Here is an 18154-nt window from a genome sequence, read left to right on the forward strand (position 1 = left end):
CTGTAATGGAAAAATTATGGACTCAGAACATACAAAAACACTCTACTCACCCTGTATAAATTACATATAAGGTATGAATTAATAATTATATTACTCTATTATTATTATTATAAATATAAATGAAGAGTTACTTACAACCAAATGATATATATAATTATATGATTAATGTTTTCTTTCTCTATATCTCTGTAGCAAGTTATTTATGGCTTTTGAACCTTTTTTTTTTTGAAGGGTTCATGACTCGGGAATCCCGCCAACTACTGAAAACATGATACTGAGTACACATATTTGTTATTTCTTGTTGTAGTGGTGGGAATAATCGTTCCAATCGGTACAGTTACAATAAAGTACCGATTCCAAAATACTCGTTACATCAGTACAATCGTTACATTATTTCTTTAGTTACACTTGTACTCACATTCGTATATTTTCTCGCGGAACGATAAAAATACATAAATTCAAATGTTTACTCATTCTTGCAATGGATATTTAATATTTATGAACGAATATGCTTCGTAGCTCGTAGGCCTATTATACAACACTATTTTACTGTATTTGGGAAAAATTAACTTTAAATAATTAAATTTGTATCAGAAACACTATGTTTTTGTAAACATTGTTTACAATATTATGAATCATTATATAAATATACATTTGAAATGCTTAATCAAAAATTATCATCGTTTTAATATTTTTCCAATCGCTACAATTATATTAAATAAACTATAGATTCAAAAAAAACAAACCACATAAATTATAAACATATTTATTTTCAGCAAAAATAATTATAAAAATACAAAAAAAAATCACTTCACTTTACCCTAGAAAAAAAAATAATAACAATAAAATAAATAAAATCAAACTTCTAAAATTAACTTAGTTACTTGCCTAAGCCAAAATTGGATAAAAATTAAAAATTAAATAATAGTATTTAATAATTACTGTTTAAAAATATCAACATTTCCATGTTTTTTGTTGACAATCTATTACGTCTTTCGGAAATGGTGTAGCCAGCTTTTGAAAAGGTCATTTCACTCGGAACTGATGTTCATGGAACACACAAACGCAATAACATCAAATCAAATAAATTTGGATAGATTTTTTTTCTGTCATTCCACCATTTACGAGGATCTGATTTTCGGTTCAGTATAGATTCATTCAAATATCTATCCAACTCCACAATAGCCTCAGATGTTGGTATGTTGACTGAAGTTGAAGTAGACACCTAAAAATCATAAACTAATTTTATAAATCACTTAAATATCAAAATATCACTGATAATATAATGTATGTACCTGACAGTCAAACTGTTGCCAAATTTCAGAAGTTTCGTTTCCATGATCGGTCGGTATGGTTTTCTCATTTTCTTCATTTTCTGCTGGACTTTGATTTATACGAATAATTGTTGCAACTTTTTGTACTATCTTTTCGTATGTTTTTTGATATGTATACTGATTATTAATGCTTTTTTTTTAAACCGTGGGTCTAAAATAGTTGCTTCTATTAAAATAGGCTGGTTTTCGATATTTTAAAATTTAGCATTGGCTTTTATTACCATTTTAGAAAGCATCAAATGTATAGCATTTTGTTCTTTTTCTTTATTTTTTATATGTGAATGTAACGCTTTTATTAAAATTAACACTTTTGAAATCGAAATGTCTTTTTTGCTACTTAGTTCGATAGTAACTTCTTTAAACAGTTTAAATATCGCACAGTAGTATTTTATTAGTTCAAAGTCTTCGTGTACTAAATTATCCATATTACCTATTATTGCAATTGTACTCATAAGAGGTTCTTTATTATCGATACACCGTTGAAACATGTCATACGTGGAGTTCCACCGCGTACAAATGCCGGGTCCACACAGAGACGACACAGAAACAAAACAAAAACAAAACACAATCTCAATTTTTTTTAGTTCGAAAAAATAAAACACAAACAAAACATGTGTCCATACTGAGTTCAGTAAAAATTAAACAAAAAATGAACAAAATTAAAACATTTTGTTTGTGTTTTGTTTTTGTTTTCTCTTGTCCATACCAAACAAGTTTGTTTCGAAATTACACCAAAGATATTATAACTTATAGTTGAAAAGAACATTATTTTTACCTGACTTCCTTCAGTTAAACCAGCTTCTCGAGATTTCCTTGGTTTATTCTTGTCTTGAAGAAAACTCATCAAGTCGTACCCGAACCACTTTGCACGGAAATCTCTTCCCGCTCCAGATTTTTTCATGGCCTTATATGCACGTCTCTCCCTGGAGTATTGTGAATACACATTTTTCAATTTCCGATCGATTTCATTGGCATCTGTACTTAGTTGTATACCAATTTCTTTTAATGCATCTGCTTTCTTGAATTTATTTTTGTAGTTCAAATTAGTTGCATCCCACAATATGGGTGATTCCCGGTACAGCTCTATAAGCTTGCACGTGTCATCTACATTCCATTTTTTTTTCGTATTCATTGTAATTATTATAATATAAAATATGAATTATGAATTATTATATAAATATTATACCCAAGTATGAAAATATGGAAATTATAAAATAAATAATTGAACTGAACTACACTACACAACAAACTAATTGGTACTAAACGCCTAAATCGCACTATCACACTAATAATATTAATATAAACGAAATATTATTTTTGACTGTTGGTTATTTTTAAAACATTGTCCACACACGATCGACAATATTCTCCAAAACAACAACAAAACAAAAACCTTTTGATGTTTACCGACACCGCTCGGGACATGACTTTGTTTTTAAAAACACGAACAATTTGTTGGGAAAAACACAATTGTTTCGAAAATGTCTTGATTTTGCCGAAAAACACAGAGTTTCTGTTTTGTTTTACTTTTGTCGTCTCTGTGTGGACCCGGCAAAACGTCTTGAATTAATTTTAATCCCGGGTATTCCATTTGTTTTTATGTATTTTTAAGTTTTAAATTTGCTTTTATACTTCGTTTAAAATATTCAACGATGGTTTTTTACTTTTTTGTGAACGTTTTCTATTTCACCTAATCCAGATTGTGCAATTAGATTTAATGTGTGCGCTAAACAGGGAATATGACGCCAATTTTGATTCATGCCGATTGCTGATGTTATATTCGCAGCATTGTCACTCACAGCAACTTTTACTTTTTCTGTTATATTCCAGTCTTTAAAATAATTATTTAAAAATAATGACAAACTTACAGCTGTGTGGGATTCCACCACGTTAAAACTTCCAAGTAAAAATGTTTTTAAAACATACTCTTCTGGATCGATAAAATGTACAGTGACAGCAATAAAACTATCATTATTTATGGAAGTCCAGCCATCAGTTGTAAAAGAAATATATTTGGCATTCAATAAATTATTTCTAACTTTTTATCTTGTTTTCTCATACAACTGTGGTAAAATAGATTTCGAAACAGTTTTCCTCGATGGTAACTAATACCTAGGATTTAATAAATAAATGAATTTTTTAAATTCAGCATTTTTTACTAAACTGAAAGGTTGGAATTCTTTTGAAATAATAACTCCTAGCTGTTCATCAATTGTTTTTTGTTTTGAAACAGAAAGTGGTTTATTGTTAATAAAATACGAATCTACACTTTTTTGTATGGGACGAGATTTATTTATGACATTAATTGCATTGATTGATGTAAAAGGTTGGTTTTGATCATTATTTGTTTCGGGTGTATTTTGCTTATTTAGTTCATCAACATTTTGTTCAATCATTTCATTAATACGCGGATGTTTTCTACTTTCACATTGAATTATGTGTTTTCGCTTTAAGTGTTTACTTAAGTTTGTAGTTGATCCGCCTTTATAAGACACCGAATTTGAACAATACGAACATTTAGCCATTACACTGTTAATATCCGAATAATGATTCCATACATCGCTTTTTTTTCTGTCCATTATTATAATATTTACGAAAATATGAATAAAAATGAATAGGTCTGTCTATAGTCTATTCAAAATGAGATGATGACTCGGCGGCGACCAGTTTTGGTCAGCCGCCGGTCATACTAGGTGCGTTACCCCAGCACCCGCACTTTCGAAATCATGAATTGTAATCAAGCAGTATTATGTACTTTATTTTGTACAATTTTGTACAACCAAAATTAAATTTTGTACAACCCCCGAACCTCCCCGAAATTCAATTTCATTTTACGGGTGCTGGTGTAACGTTACCCCAGCACCCGGATCAACTTATTTTCACAAATTTCAACTTTAAACCGTACAGTATTATGTACTTTATTTTGTACAATTCCCAAACCAGAGGCGGCTTGTAGAGTTCATAGAAGTTCGAGTACAAAATTCTAATATTTCCCCTTTATCTATTATCATAGTTTACGACCTTCAACTTCTGTTGGGAATTCATTTAATTAAATTCTTTATTATGTACTAAATTATTTTCCATTTTTATAGGTTAATTCTATATTCTGGAACATCTATGTTAATACTTTTTATTAAACTTTTAGATTCTTAACGGAGTGATGAACGTGTTTATTTTACAATGATGTGTGCTTTTTTTTATTTTTTTTTTATTGTCTGTCATCACGTTTTGGAGTGGTAATAGTGCTTTGATTTTTGACTTCAGCCCCTCTTTAATAATTTAATTTAATCTAGTTTATACTTTAGGTAATTAATAGGAAAACATATTGCTAAATCATTTGCGTAAGTTGTATCATTGTGTAAAGTACGAAATAAAAATTGTCCGCCCCTCTAAATCTTTAAAAATGTGCCGCTCTGGGCAACGGGACCCATGGCCCCTATCTAAATACGCCCCTGGTTGTTAGTGCGTTAAATATTTACGTAAATAAATATCAAATATAATAAATATTGTGTCCCGAAAAAATATCGACAAAATGTGTGATTATTATGATATTACCGTGTAGGTGGACAGTACTGCTATTGCAGTGGTCAAATCTCTACTGCTATAGCATTAATATTTAATTGCGTTTCTGAAGGTTCTTAAGAAAAAAACCAAAATTCAGAATGTCCATCAATGTGTTAACAATAATATTGTTGATCAAATTTGCATAAAATAAATTTTAAATCTAAAATAAACATATTATATTTTTTGGAAATTACAAATTATACCTAATAAAAGGCAAAATTATCATAGATATAACTCTATTTAATTTTATATTTTTATTTTTATAAGTCTTATATTGACTATTTTTAGACTATTTTCTAAAAGAAGAAATCTTTTGTTTGTTTATATACAGTCAATTTAATTAATTGTAGTAGGTAGTAGGTACCTATTATAGGTAATTGATAAATTTAAAATGTAGATCCTACACATTTAAAATAATTGAATAGGTACTTGAATGTATTAAAGCTGTAGGTATGTTGAATCATACATTGCATTATTTATATTATTTAGATACATATACTAATACAATAATACGATAGCCATCCAAAGTAATTTGATCTTTCAAATTTAAAATTTCATCATTAATATTTTCATTTCAATTATTTGGTTTTCTTTCTTTATTATCGTTTGCCATCACTTATTAGAGTAATACACAAAAGTTTTAATTATATTTTAATATAAAACAAAATTAATTCAAGGAAATTATACCTAATACACGACATAAATGTAACTTATTTAAATGATCACAATTTTGAAAAACAGAAGTACATTAAGACATTAGGCGATAGGTACATTCAAGTTCATATTAAAACCAAATATATATTATTATAGACAAAATTATAGTAAATTACTAAAATAAAATTAATCTATGAGTCAAAATATTCGATACATTTTGTTGTAGTAATGCATAGAAACACGATATCATGAATAGACGAATTAGTCGACAATGTTGAAAGTAGCAATGTAGCATAATGCCCACGTACGACGTACCAACTACTTAGTATCATTGTTCATTGGTTAGAAATAATAATTATTATTGTACAACCTAAAATCAAATTGTATTAGACTATTTTTAGAAATGCAATATTATATTTTTATTCTTAACATTAAGATAACAATATCAAATTACAACTCCTACTGTGATGATGACAAGAAATTAGTCAGACAAAATTAAAATAATAAAAATTTTTACGGTATACCTACGGCATAACAAATATAAAACGATGGATATTGACATGTATACTGACCTCCTAAGCCAAAAGGCAGTAAGCAACAATGGAGTAGTTTTGAGAAAAATGAGTAAAAAAGTAACATTACTTATAGCTAGTTGTATAATAATTATATTGACGATAAAAATAACTCATTATAAATTATATAAATATAACTGATATTGGTTAATAGTTTGTTCGCCGATGTCAGTAGGTGGGAATTATCGGTATTTATAATTTTAGTTAGCTTATTACTCTTCGTAAACATATTTATATTATTTTATATTAATATACATATTTTTTAAGTATTTTATGGACACATCGAGCAGCTTGAAACGCGTGAGTACGCTTTGTATTTCACTATACCGTTTTTTATTACTAATTACTAAAAGTGTTATAAATGACGATTCTGTAATTTAAATTAAAATAAAATGTTTATCCAAAAAAATATTTAACATGCGGTTTTTGAACCTTATTTATTTTTTACACGTGTTAAAAAAGATACCTACAGCATAATCCTAGTATCTAATACCTTATCGGCGTTGACATTCTTATGTCAACTGTATTTAGTAAAAACAAAACATATACATGTACCGATGTATCTGCATTTAATGTAGATACTCTTCCATTGTTTTTTGTTATTCTTATCAGAAAATAAATCATTTATTAAAAAATGTAAAAATGTAATATGATATTAACATATAAATATATAAATGATTAATTTAACTGTTATTAAAATAATCCACCTACTTAATATAATTGACATAATTTTAAATCTTGATATCTGCGAACTTACCTAATATATTCTGTTGATTCTTTTTGAATTATATAAGTTAATCAACAGCAACTATTTCTACCTAAAAGGAAGTACTGTATATTCGATAAAAGTATCTTAGATACAATATTGATAGAAGATACGCGATAACACCCGTAAGATGAAATTGAATTTCGGGGAGGTTCGGGGGTTGTGCAAAATTTAATTTTGGTTGTACAAAATAAAGTACATAATACTGTACGGTTTAAAGTTGAAATTTGTGAAAATTAGTTGATCCGGGTGCTGGTGTAACGTTACCGCAGCACCCGTAAAATGAAATTGAATTTCGGGGAGGTTCGGGGGTTGTACAAAATTTAATTTTGGTTGTACAAAATTGTACAAAATAAAGTACATAATACTGCTTAATTACAATTCATGTTTTCGAAAGTGCGGGTGCTGGGGTAACGCACCTGGTCATACTCCCTCTAGAAGCATCGATCACGTGACCGAAGCAATGTTCGCGCGAGACGTGGATGTGCGTGTGTACGTACATCGTGCTGTGGCGCAATTTCCTGGAATGTGTGTCCGTATACGCGCAATGCATTTTAAATTATCTACACACATCGGCAGTCGATACTAGACTAATTAGAGCTCCCATCCGCGGCAGCGCGTAAAGCGCTACCACGCACAGTGGGATATTTTCATAAAAACCTGGCCAAAATATAAATACTAATTAAAAATCAATTTACTTAACTTCATTTAATTATTTATATCATGTTATTTTAGTAGAATAATATTATTTTACAGATATAAATAAAATTTGTTTATAACAATTAAATTATAAGTCACGTTTCTGTTGAATTTATTCATTCGACGACGTGAAAACTTCATTTTCACTACTAATATCTGACTCTGTTTCTATTGTTTTTATGTTAATGTCTGGAGGCAAAATCATTTCCAATACTTCTGGGTGAATATGTTTAATATTTTTTTGAGGCAGTTGCCTCAGACTGGAAATAAATGGATCAGAACTTACTAAAAGTCTATTAAAAACATCCTCTACATTTTTAATTCTAGAACATTTTCTTGAAAATCCTTCTCTATATATTTTTATATCCTTATTTCTAGCTTCTTGTGACTCTTCAGAAAATTGACCAATTGGTAATATTGACAGTGCCTCAATTATTTAAGTTCCATGAATTAATATTTTGTGAACAGATGTTGACATGTTATACCAAGGATACTTGTCGACAAATTTTTGTGCAGTTAATATACAGTAATTATTAAACTTTTTCAAATCTATTTTGTATCCACTAGATATTGTTAGTAATACTATTTTAAAACAATTAATTATTTCAATATCTACTCCAGTAGATATTGTCGTCATAGATGACGACATTTCTGTATTTTCGAAAAATCGCCTCGCTGTGTTTCCGTCATTTGAAGTTCCATAACAACATTTAGGAATATCAACCAGTAGTCCTAATTTAGATTTAAAATCTTCTTGAATCCTTTTCTTATTTTCCAAAACTTTTCTCTTCTCTTCATCTCCACGCGCTTGCGACTTTTTAATACCGATTTTGTATGACAAATGTAACAAACACTCAAAAAATCGTATCCACGAATGCAAAATTGAAAGCCCAAACTTTAAATTTAAATCATTTGTTTTTATATCTATCATTTTTTCAATTTTATTAAAATCTTTAGATGTACTTCCACATATATAACACCTCATTGCAGACTTAGTTGAAGTGACTGAATTACACACTTTACCATCAATCATAGTAAACATCAAAATATGATTCACCATGATTTCAGTATCGTTAAAATGAACAATAGATGGTTGAAGTTTTTCAATTTGATTTTCTATACACTCCTTTTCTTGTAAAGTTATGTCTACGGTCTTGTGTATAAATTTAATTTTAATTGGTCTACAATATCTGGGTGATGAAAAACGGGGATTTTGCCATAGTATTATCTTATTGGGGTCATCTATATCTCCACTGACTAATTGCAAAGGTACAACAGATGTAAAAAATATACTCGAGTCCGAGTCGCATTCACTATTAAAAACTTGTTTGTATTCACTTTGTTGAGAACTACCATCACAACCCCATTTGGAAATTAAATATAATTTTTCAAAATATTTATCACTCACTGAATCAATAATACTACCCTGTGATTTTAAAATTCTTTGAGTAGTTATATCTAATGATGCTTGTAATTTCACTTCAGCACAACTTTCTGTTATTTGCAAACAAGATTTATCAGGATAACATTAAATTTTTGTGTACTTTAAAAGATAATATGCAGGATAAATATTACAACCATGTTTTTTTGCCTGTGTCCTAATTAAATTGTACTGATGCTTTGTCAACTGAGCCTCATTAAGCAAAGAAAGAGCTTCGTCATTAGAAATAACCTCAATTTTATTTTTACTGTCTTTATAAGATTTTTTGTACTTTGAAGCTCTTGTAGGTGTTGTACACGTAATATTTTTTATAACGTAAGAACTATCTACATTTCCAAATTTTCTTAGAGACATTTGAGCAGCATATGAAAGCATAGTTGGACTATATTGGGTACGTAATTGTTCCGTTTTTATTCTTTTTGATCGATCACTACTATCATGAAATGATGTAGAAGGCCGACCTCTAGATTTGCCCGACTGAGTTGAAATCTTTGAAGGAAAATGTATTTCAGAGTCTAACCAGATTTTATTTTTTAATAGAAATATGTTCTTTTTTCTCTGTGATGATTGCCATTTAGATTTAAACTCACTAATGAAGTATGATAACAATTTATTTAAGGAATTTTCCGGACATTCTGTTAATGTAACTAAACTTTTCTTTAAATGGTCAAATCGTTCAGTAAATTGTTTAGCATTAATTTCTTGCATTATATGAAATAATGTTCTCCGACTTATAGACATATGATTATCACCAGATCCTAAAATTGTATAATATTATAACATTAGTATAAAAATACCAAGTGTTGTTTGAATAAAAACAATTTTAATACGTTTAATCACATGTAATCACATGCAATCACATGTATGTGAATCAAAAGTAATTTACACAATAAAGCGCAAGTATGCGCAATTGTTTTTTAATTTTTTTGAAACTGCATAACATACACTAAAAAAAGATAAGATTGTATGGACTCGGACTATCTCGGAAGTTTACTAAAATTAATGATGAATTTTATGTTTGTATATTTTATTTTAATTCTTGTATTTTTTACTAAAATTGTATATAAAAATATAAAGATAAATTGATTTTATATTTTATTAAACTTAAATACTATATACATACCTCAAGGTAACGAGTTCATTTTTTTTCGTAAAAATAACTATACAACACAAAATATCAGCTATGTTCTAACTAAACTTTTTGTACAGAATAATACCAACGTGCGCGTCGCATCTGTAATGCCATACTCTGGGGTATTATTGCAATACAATTAATACTGATAACAACGTAAAATATTACGTAATTGCTTTAATATTATCTCTATTAGATAAACTATCAACAATTATCATGCTAAATGCATTTTGAAATTTCTAATTTTGGCCAGGTTTTTATGACAATATCCCACTGTGCCACGGAACAAAAGCCACGCCCATGCGCACAGCTTTGCCGCCCGAGTCATCATCTCATTTTGAATTGACTATAAACAATCTAAACAGTAAACACGCACGTCTGACATAAAGTGCCTACACACTGCACAGCAATACTGCATAATGCCTATGATTATTATACAGCTTACATAAAAATAATTACAACGTGTATACAATAATCTAAAAATAATTTTACTTCAAATATTATTTAAACCTCTTGATAAAAATAAAAACACAATAAAATTATTATCGTACTCATATGATTTTGCATTATATCTATAATTATAGCATTCACTGTCCACCTCCACCACCACCCTCTCCCAACGATTATCAACAAATATCAACACAACTACACAACAACAGCAGCAGGTAGAGTAAAGTAAATAGTAAACCGAGACGACATAGACGTATAATATATTATCGTTACAACTCGTTGGGCGGTACTGGTTTGCGCACAAATATCAAAAAGACAACTTGTTTGGGCACAAAACTACCACTCGTTAGGGAACAGTCGAGTCGTAATCATACACATAGTTTGCGCACAGTTACCTTTTAGACTTTAATAGTTTAATACCTTGTATATTAATATTTCTTTATTATTAAAGTGCTTACATACATTTTCCTTCCCCCTTAACAGACTTAGGACTCTATGAATGTATTCATAGGTGTGGTTAAAAATGTATGTTAATTGCTTACTAACCCTCAAAAGCCTGAATTTTTTTTTGAAAATTTTTTTACTTATATCATGCAATTTTAGAGTCTGGTAGATTACTAGAACACAAATAAAATGCTTTGAAATTTTTTCCTCAGGCAATTTCCGAGAAAACAGATGTTACCATATGGTCACACTAGGCTATAATGAGGTGCAATTTAGTTACATAATATTTATAAAGTAATAAATCAAAAATATTCATAGTTTTGTAGTACTTTTTACTCATCTGTATTTTATTTAATATAGAAATATTAGTTTAAGTTAATGACAATGTCAAGTATTTTTAGTTATATAAGTATATAAGTATTTAGTATATAAGTAAAATATAAAAATTATAAAAAAAATCATTTGGTATGAAATGTTTTAAAATAATCAACACAAAGTCCAACAACTTATTACACATTGTAAATATTATAAATTATAAATTACATTATAAATATTCTGAACTGTCGTTAGATGGTAACCACACTACTAGTAAAATCGATAAACATACGGAGAATCAATTGCTATGATTAGATAATAAAAATATAACCACAGACGTTCTTTACGTCTGACTTATAAATAGATTTTGTTGTATTACCACATGGACACATCAGGCGTTGAAGGGCTAATAATTGTAATAAATAATATTTAATACTTGTTCAAGTTAAAAATGCATGTTAATTTTAATTTTAATATAATATGATTGGAATATATACGTGTCTATTATTTTTTACAATAAAAGTTTCCCATTATTTGAATGTATTTAATTTGGTCTATTTCGTCAGATGTATATTTTGTCCATTAGTTTATGCGATGTTCAATTGATTTTATTGACTCCTTACGGCAATAATTATTTATATTTTTGTTGATTGATGTTATTTTTAATTCTGTTTCGCTTTGTATTTTAAGAATTACGCTTATTAATTGGTGTATATGGGGATGTGGAGTGTAAAATTGTTGGTTAAAATGTTTATGAAATGCTTCTACACCGTTTGTAGTTCGAGGTTCGTCTTTTGGATGTTCTGCCCATAACGTAGGATTAAATTTTGAATCGGGAATTTTATATGTGTTTCAAGAACGTAGTTGAAAATGAAAAATCTGACGTTGGGCAATCTGATATTCAGGGCCGGCGTTAGGGGGGGGGGGCAAAACGTGGCATTTGTCCATGGCCTCGCGCCTTCAAGGGCCTCGCGCTTAAAATGTTCATTGAAAAATATATTGATATTATAAATTATTATATTAATTCATTATACTATGAATAAATGTATAGAAATCTCCTAAAATAAAACGTGAAATGTGTGGATCGCCTGGCGAGTACGATTTCACGAGAAATCGGTTGACGGTAGTAAAACAAATTATCAAAACAACAATATTATACTATATTATAATAATATGTCATGTATACAGTATATACACCAACGTCGACCCGTAACACGCCACACGGTATGGAAACCGGGATACCTAGAAAGTTTATCTTATCGCATTTCTTGAATTGAATTAGTCATTATCCGATATCACGTGCAGCTGTCACCGAGTCTGATCACATATTACGCCAGCTATACTACGATAACTATAGATACGTACAATTTAACGTACCTATTTTGAGAATTTGAGTGCTATCGAGTAACGACAACATTAATTGAAGTCAAAGATTCTCAATTTGTACATAATATAATTGAAAACAATAGCAATATTGGAAAGATGTACTTAAACGAATTTTATCAGCAATTTTTTATTTGGCAAAACATGGTGATGCATTCGGGGATCTTCTGATGTCATTTACACGGAACATAATGGTACATTTTTAGGTCTTATAGAGATGATGGCCAAATTTGATCCAGTTATTCAAGAACATGTTCGTCGGATAAAAAATAATGAAACTCGTGATCATTATTTAAGTCACCAAATACAAGATGAACTGATTGAACTAATTGATTAACTAAAACTGATTGATTTAGCGCAAAAAATTCGTCAACAGATTGTAGAAGAAATCAAAGAAGCCAAATACTTTTCTATTTTGATGGACTGCACTCCAGATATTAGTAGAGAAGAGCAACTTTCTATAATTATTCATATTCTAGATATGAGAAACAAAAGTATGTCTACAATACCTTGCATCAAAGAATATTTTATAGAATTTATTAATGTTCATTCTACAACTGGATATGATTTGACAAATATTTTATTAGACAAATTAAATAGAATAGGTATAGATCTAAAAGATTGTCGTGGACAAGCGTATGATAATGGTGCCAATATGAAAGGCCAGTACAAAGGGGTTCAATCAAGAATTATAGCAAAAAATCCTAGAGCATTTTTTTCACCATGTGCATGTCATAATTTAAATTTGTTGTTGGGTGATATAGCAAAGAGTTCCACCGTAGCGGTTGGGTTTTTTGGCACCATACAAAGGATATATTGTTTGTTTGCATCTTCCATAAAACGCTGGGATATTTTAAAAAAACATTGTACATTTTTAACACTAAAGCCACTTTCAGAAACCAGATGGGAATGTAAAGTTAACAGTATCAAAACTATACGTTACCAAGTACCCGAACTTTTTAGAGCATTAGAAGAAGTGGCTTATACAACTTCAGATCCAAAAACGAAAAGTGAAGCTCAGTCATTAGCTTCAAATGAACTAGAAAGCTATGAATTTATTCTTAGTTTGGTCATTTAGTAGGAAATATTAGTCAAGGTAAATACTGTAAGCAAAACTTTACAAAACATTAATATTCATTTGCACAAATGTAGTAATCTTTTAAATGGTCTTTTAGAATTTTTAAAATCATTTCGAATGAATGGTTTTGAATCATCAAAAATTAAAGCTAATGAAATAGTAGATATCATGAATATTAATAAAATATTTAAAAAGAAACGTCTTAGAAAGACAAAAAAACAATTTGATTATGAAAATTCTGATGAAATAAATGATGATCCAGAAAAAAATTTCCGAACATTTTATTTTAATGTAATTGCCGATGGAGCTTTATCGTCATTTAGTGAACGATTTAATCAATTTCAAATTTATAACAACAATTTCAGTTTCTTATACAATATTAGTGAACTCCAAAAAATAACAAATGACGACCTTATGAAGAATTGTTTAAATTTACAAAATTATTTAAGTGATGGAGATTCATATGACATAGTTGCTTCTGAATTGTATGAAGAGTTACTAGTTTTTCGTCATACAATGAAAGAAGATTCTACTCCTATAGGAGCACTCAGTTTTTTAAAAACAATGCCTGGTTCTTTTACTGCTTTTCTTAACATAGTTATTTCACTCCGAATTTTGTTAACCATACCAATAACCTCAGCTTCAGCATAAAGGAGTTTTTCAAAGTTCAAAATAATCAAAAATTACCTCAGAAACACAATGTCTCAAAAACGATTGACTGAATTGGCTACGATTGCAATAGAAAATTAAGTAGCTAACACACTGGACTTTAAAAATGTTATAGAATTGTTTGCGTCCAAAAAATCTAGGAAAAAATTTTAAATATTCAATATTAATTAAATTTATTATTATTTTTTTATTTCTAATGTTTAAATGTTTCGTTATGTAAGATAAAACTCTAAGTCTCTAACCAATTATGACCACATTTGTAATTGATAGTAATTAATAGTATACTAATTGTAAGTTGACAAGTGTAAGACAAGTGTTGACACGTTTAAAACTTATCATTTAAGAGTTGAAAATGTATATTTATTAATGTATTTTTTATTTTTAAAGTTAACAATTTTTTTGTTCAGAAAATATATTTTTGATACATTTTCGCCTTTAATTATGGCCCGATTATGGCCTCTACAGAATATAGGTGACTATGGCTATTGGTAAAATAAGTTTTGCCCAGGGCCTCGCAAAAGGTAGCGCCGGCCCTGCTGATATTAATTGTGTAAAGACATCTTTTACTTCTTCTGAAGGTAAATACGGCAAACCAAAAAACTTTTAAGCCAATTGCCAATATTGGAATTTTTGTTATTATACTCAAGTAATAATTGTTACTTTGAATGTGCCAAAACTAACTTTAAGCTAAATGAAAAGTACAAGCCACAATTTTACAATCGGGATAAAGATTTAGTAAAGCATTGTGTGCGGATATCTCAAAATCTGCATGGAACTCTTTAATATTTACTTCTTGGTTAAGAATGGGTATGCCACAATAATTACATAGAAATAAGAAATACATAAATGTATGAAGACTTAGATTATTTAAAAAAATAGTTCAACTTTATTACGACAAGTCTTAGCATAGACCTAATATATAAAAGGTCTATGGTTAACAACCACCACAGATAAATATAATTTGTTATGATAACAACCATAAATATGGTTTATCATATGGAGTGATAACGAAAACGAAGGGAAAAACTCATGATATCAATGTCGTTGTGTAATATTATACTTATATAAACAAACAATTAATTAAAATATATTATATACAACTTAAATCAGAATTAAGCTAGTTAAAAACAATTAATGGCTAGAAAAAAGCTAGGAGCAAGATTGTGTATTTTTTCAGTCAGATTAAAATGAAAAAGGCCAGATTTAGCCTTAAAAAGGTCAGATTTGGACTTAAAAAGGCCAACATGGCATCACTGGTTAATACCTCATACCACTGAATAGAATAATATAATGATACATTGTTTGTCGATGTCGTCGAAAGCAATTTCCTAGGAAAATAAACCAAGATTTGCTATAATGTTATAAATAGTCGAAAACAAGACCCAATATATATAGTATAATATAGTTATTATAGTAATATGCCAACCACTATACTCATTTCATTAATATTAATGATTATAATAAGAACTTTTAGATTATATAATAAATAATTGATAAATAACTAACATTAATATTTGTTTTAGAAAAAATTTCAATGTTTCACGTTTTTGTGAAATATTGCATGCTTTAAGCACTAAACAAGAGTGGTAAATTGTAGATTTATCATTGTTATATTTTAACTTGAGCTATAAAATTTTCTTGTCATATATTATAATTGTTGAACTATCGTAGTTTTATATTAGTAAAATAAAAAAAATCTCAACTATCATAATATCCATGTATTCTTATTTCTTATCTTAAAATCTTTTAAAGCTTAGTGCTTACGGAAATTTAATTATAATTATTCTAAAAAAAAAGCGTCTGGGGGGGGATATATCCCCATATCCCCCCCCCAAAATTACGCCACTGTCTTCAACTTTTTCTGAAAGATTACATTAATCACATCATGTAAATATATATTATATTATATATATTATAAATAATAATAGTATAATATTGTAGAAATTAATTGAATTAACAAAATGTTAAAAATAAAAATATTGTACATATGTAGGTATATATATATATATATACATATGTAGGTATATTCATATGGGTAATAATATATTATCTATGTTAAAATTTGATTAAATTATATATAAGGACTAATTCCTATGCTCTCAAATATATATTGATAAAAATGTTCAAAAATCTAATCATTATTCTTAAATAATATTGTAATAAATAGGCTGGTTGTCATTAAAAAAAAGATAACAACGATTTTAATATTGGTTTGCTGCATTTTTTTTGATAAGAGATAAAATAACCGAGTGGACTATGGAGTAGATAGTGAATATATTAGATTAAATCATACATAACACAAAAACATAACGAGAATGAGACCGAGATCATTATTCATTATCCGATATACCTGCAGTAAACGTTTTCTCGTTGAACAATAAAAAAAAACAACAATACTTCAATCATCAAAACTTAGTGGAAAACATTTTTTTCTCTTCCAGCACTGTAAGAGATGCATTTGTTTGCCTTGTGTATAGTTGGGTTACTAATCGCTTCCGTTTTTTCGAATGTTATCAATTCACCGGTAAGTTAAAAATTTTTTTCTTATTTTTGTCGAACACGTCTTCCGAATTTGAGTCGTACGTAGTATTTATTAAGAAATAATCAATAACTCGATCAAACCTTTTTTTGATTTCGGTAATGAAATGTGTGCGATAGTTAAGGAATAATGAATATACTACAATCGATTACATTGTTTTTAACAGTATTAGTTGCTATATTTTAACAGAAATATTTTTAGTTTAAATATTTAGTTAAATAGTTTTAGTTTAAAATTTTTAGTTTTAGTTTAAAACTTAAGTTTAACATTTTTTAGTTATTTAATTTTAATTTTAGAAAACATTTATTATGTATGTACCCGGAACCTCGTTAGGAGTTCAAAGGATGACCGGGTACTTCCGCAAGGGCACCTTGGGTTATCGAAATATGGTTGCCCGCGGACGGCTTTAGTTTTATATCCCATTTGGTCATATTCTGTTATGCAATGACCCCTAGTCAAACCAAAATTTTCATTTACAACGCAGATAGCATTAAATGTTTAATTCTGCGACTTGTGATTACAATCACCTTCAATAAAATAATGAACTGAATAGAATATGATTTAATAACTATTAAATCATATTCTATTCAGTTCTATTCACAACTATCTGCTTAACGTTGATTAACTTCGTTAGGTACTATACTATATTCAGTGGCGAAGCGAAGGGGGGTGTGACACCCCCCACGTTTTTGTCCCGGTCGACATTGTCGGGTTAATCAACTGTAATTTTTTTTAATCGGTTGACGAAGCATATTATTTGGTAGGTATAAATGTTTATAAATGTCGACCCCTCGAAAATTTCGTTGCGAGTCGGACTACAATTTCCAAACACGTATTGTTATCTCATATTTTTGTCGAAGGTATTTTGGTCATACATTTGACCACAGATTAAATACACCTTTATTTTTACTCGATATACGGTGTAAACCAATTTTGTGCACCGATTCTATTTTTGGACCGACAAATGATGACGGCGCGGCGGTGATGTAACGTGTGATAACATAATAATGAATACTTCGGTCTTCGACTCACTAGTCATAAATACGCGCACGACTATTTGAAAGCAAGCATGTACAACATTTTTGAAAGAGAATATCGACATTTCGTTACAACA

General features: G+C 28.9%; 2 protein-coding genes across 3 annotated transcripts in view; both read left to right on the forward strand.

Annotated features, from left to right (window-relative positions):
• The first annotated feature begins 12974 nt into the window (after window positions 1-12974).
• Window positions 12975-14483, forward strand: LOC112681441 (zinc finger MYM-type protein 1-like). The gene is made up of 3 exons (XM_025551693.1): window positions 12975-13035; window positions 13111-13831; window positions 13907-14483. The coding sequence occupies exons 1-3, from the start codon at window positions 12975-12977 to the stop codon at window positions 14481-14483; spliced, it is 1359 nt and encodes a 452-aa protein (XP_025407478.1).
• A 2321-nt stretch (window positions 14484-16804) lies between these two features.
• The window catches only part of LOC112681443 (beta-galactosidase), a 31331-nt gene continuing 29981 nt past the window's right edge, over window positions 16805-18154 (forward strand). Inside the window, exon 1 of one of the 2 annotated variants that reach the window (XM_025551695.1) lies at window positions 16805-17025. In XM_025551695.1, coding sequence (XP_025407480.1) covers window positions 16954-17025 — 72 coding nt within the window. In that variant the 5' untranslated portion in view covers window positions 16805-16953. The remainder of the gene's footprint in view (window positions 17026-18154) is intronic. The other variant, XM_025551694.1, reaches the window with a different exon arrangement.

Source organism: Sipha flava, unplaced genomic scaffold, assembly GCF_003268045.1.
Source record: "Sipha flava isolate LNK unplaced genomic scaffold, YSA_version1 19131_pilon_pilon, whole genome shotgun sequence".
NCBI classification, from domain to species: Eukaryota; Metazoa; Arthropoda; class Insecta; order Hemiptera; family Aphididae; genus Sipha; species Sipha flava.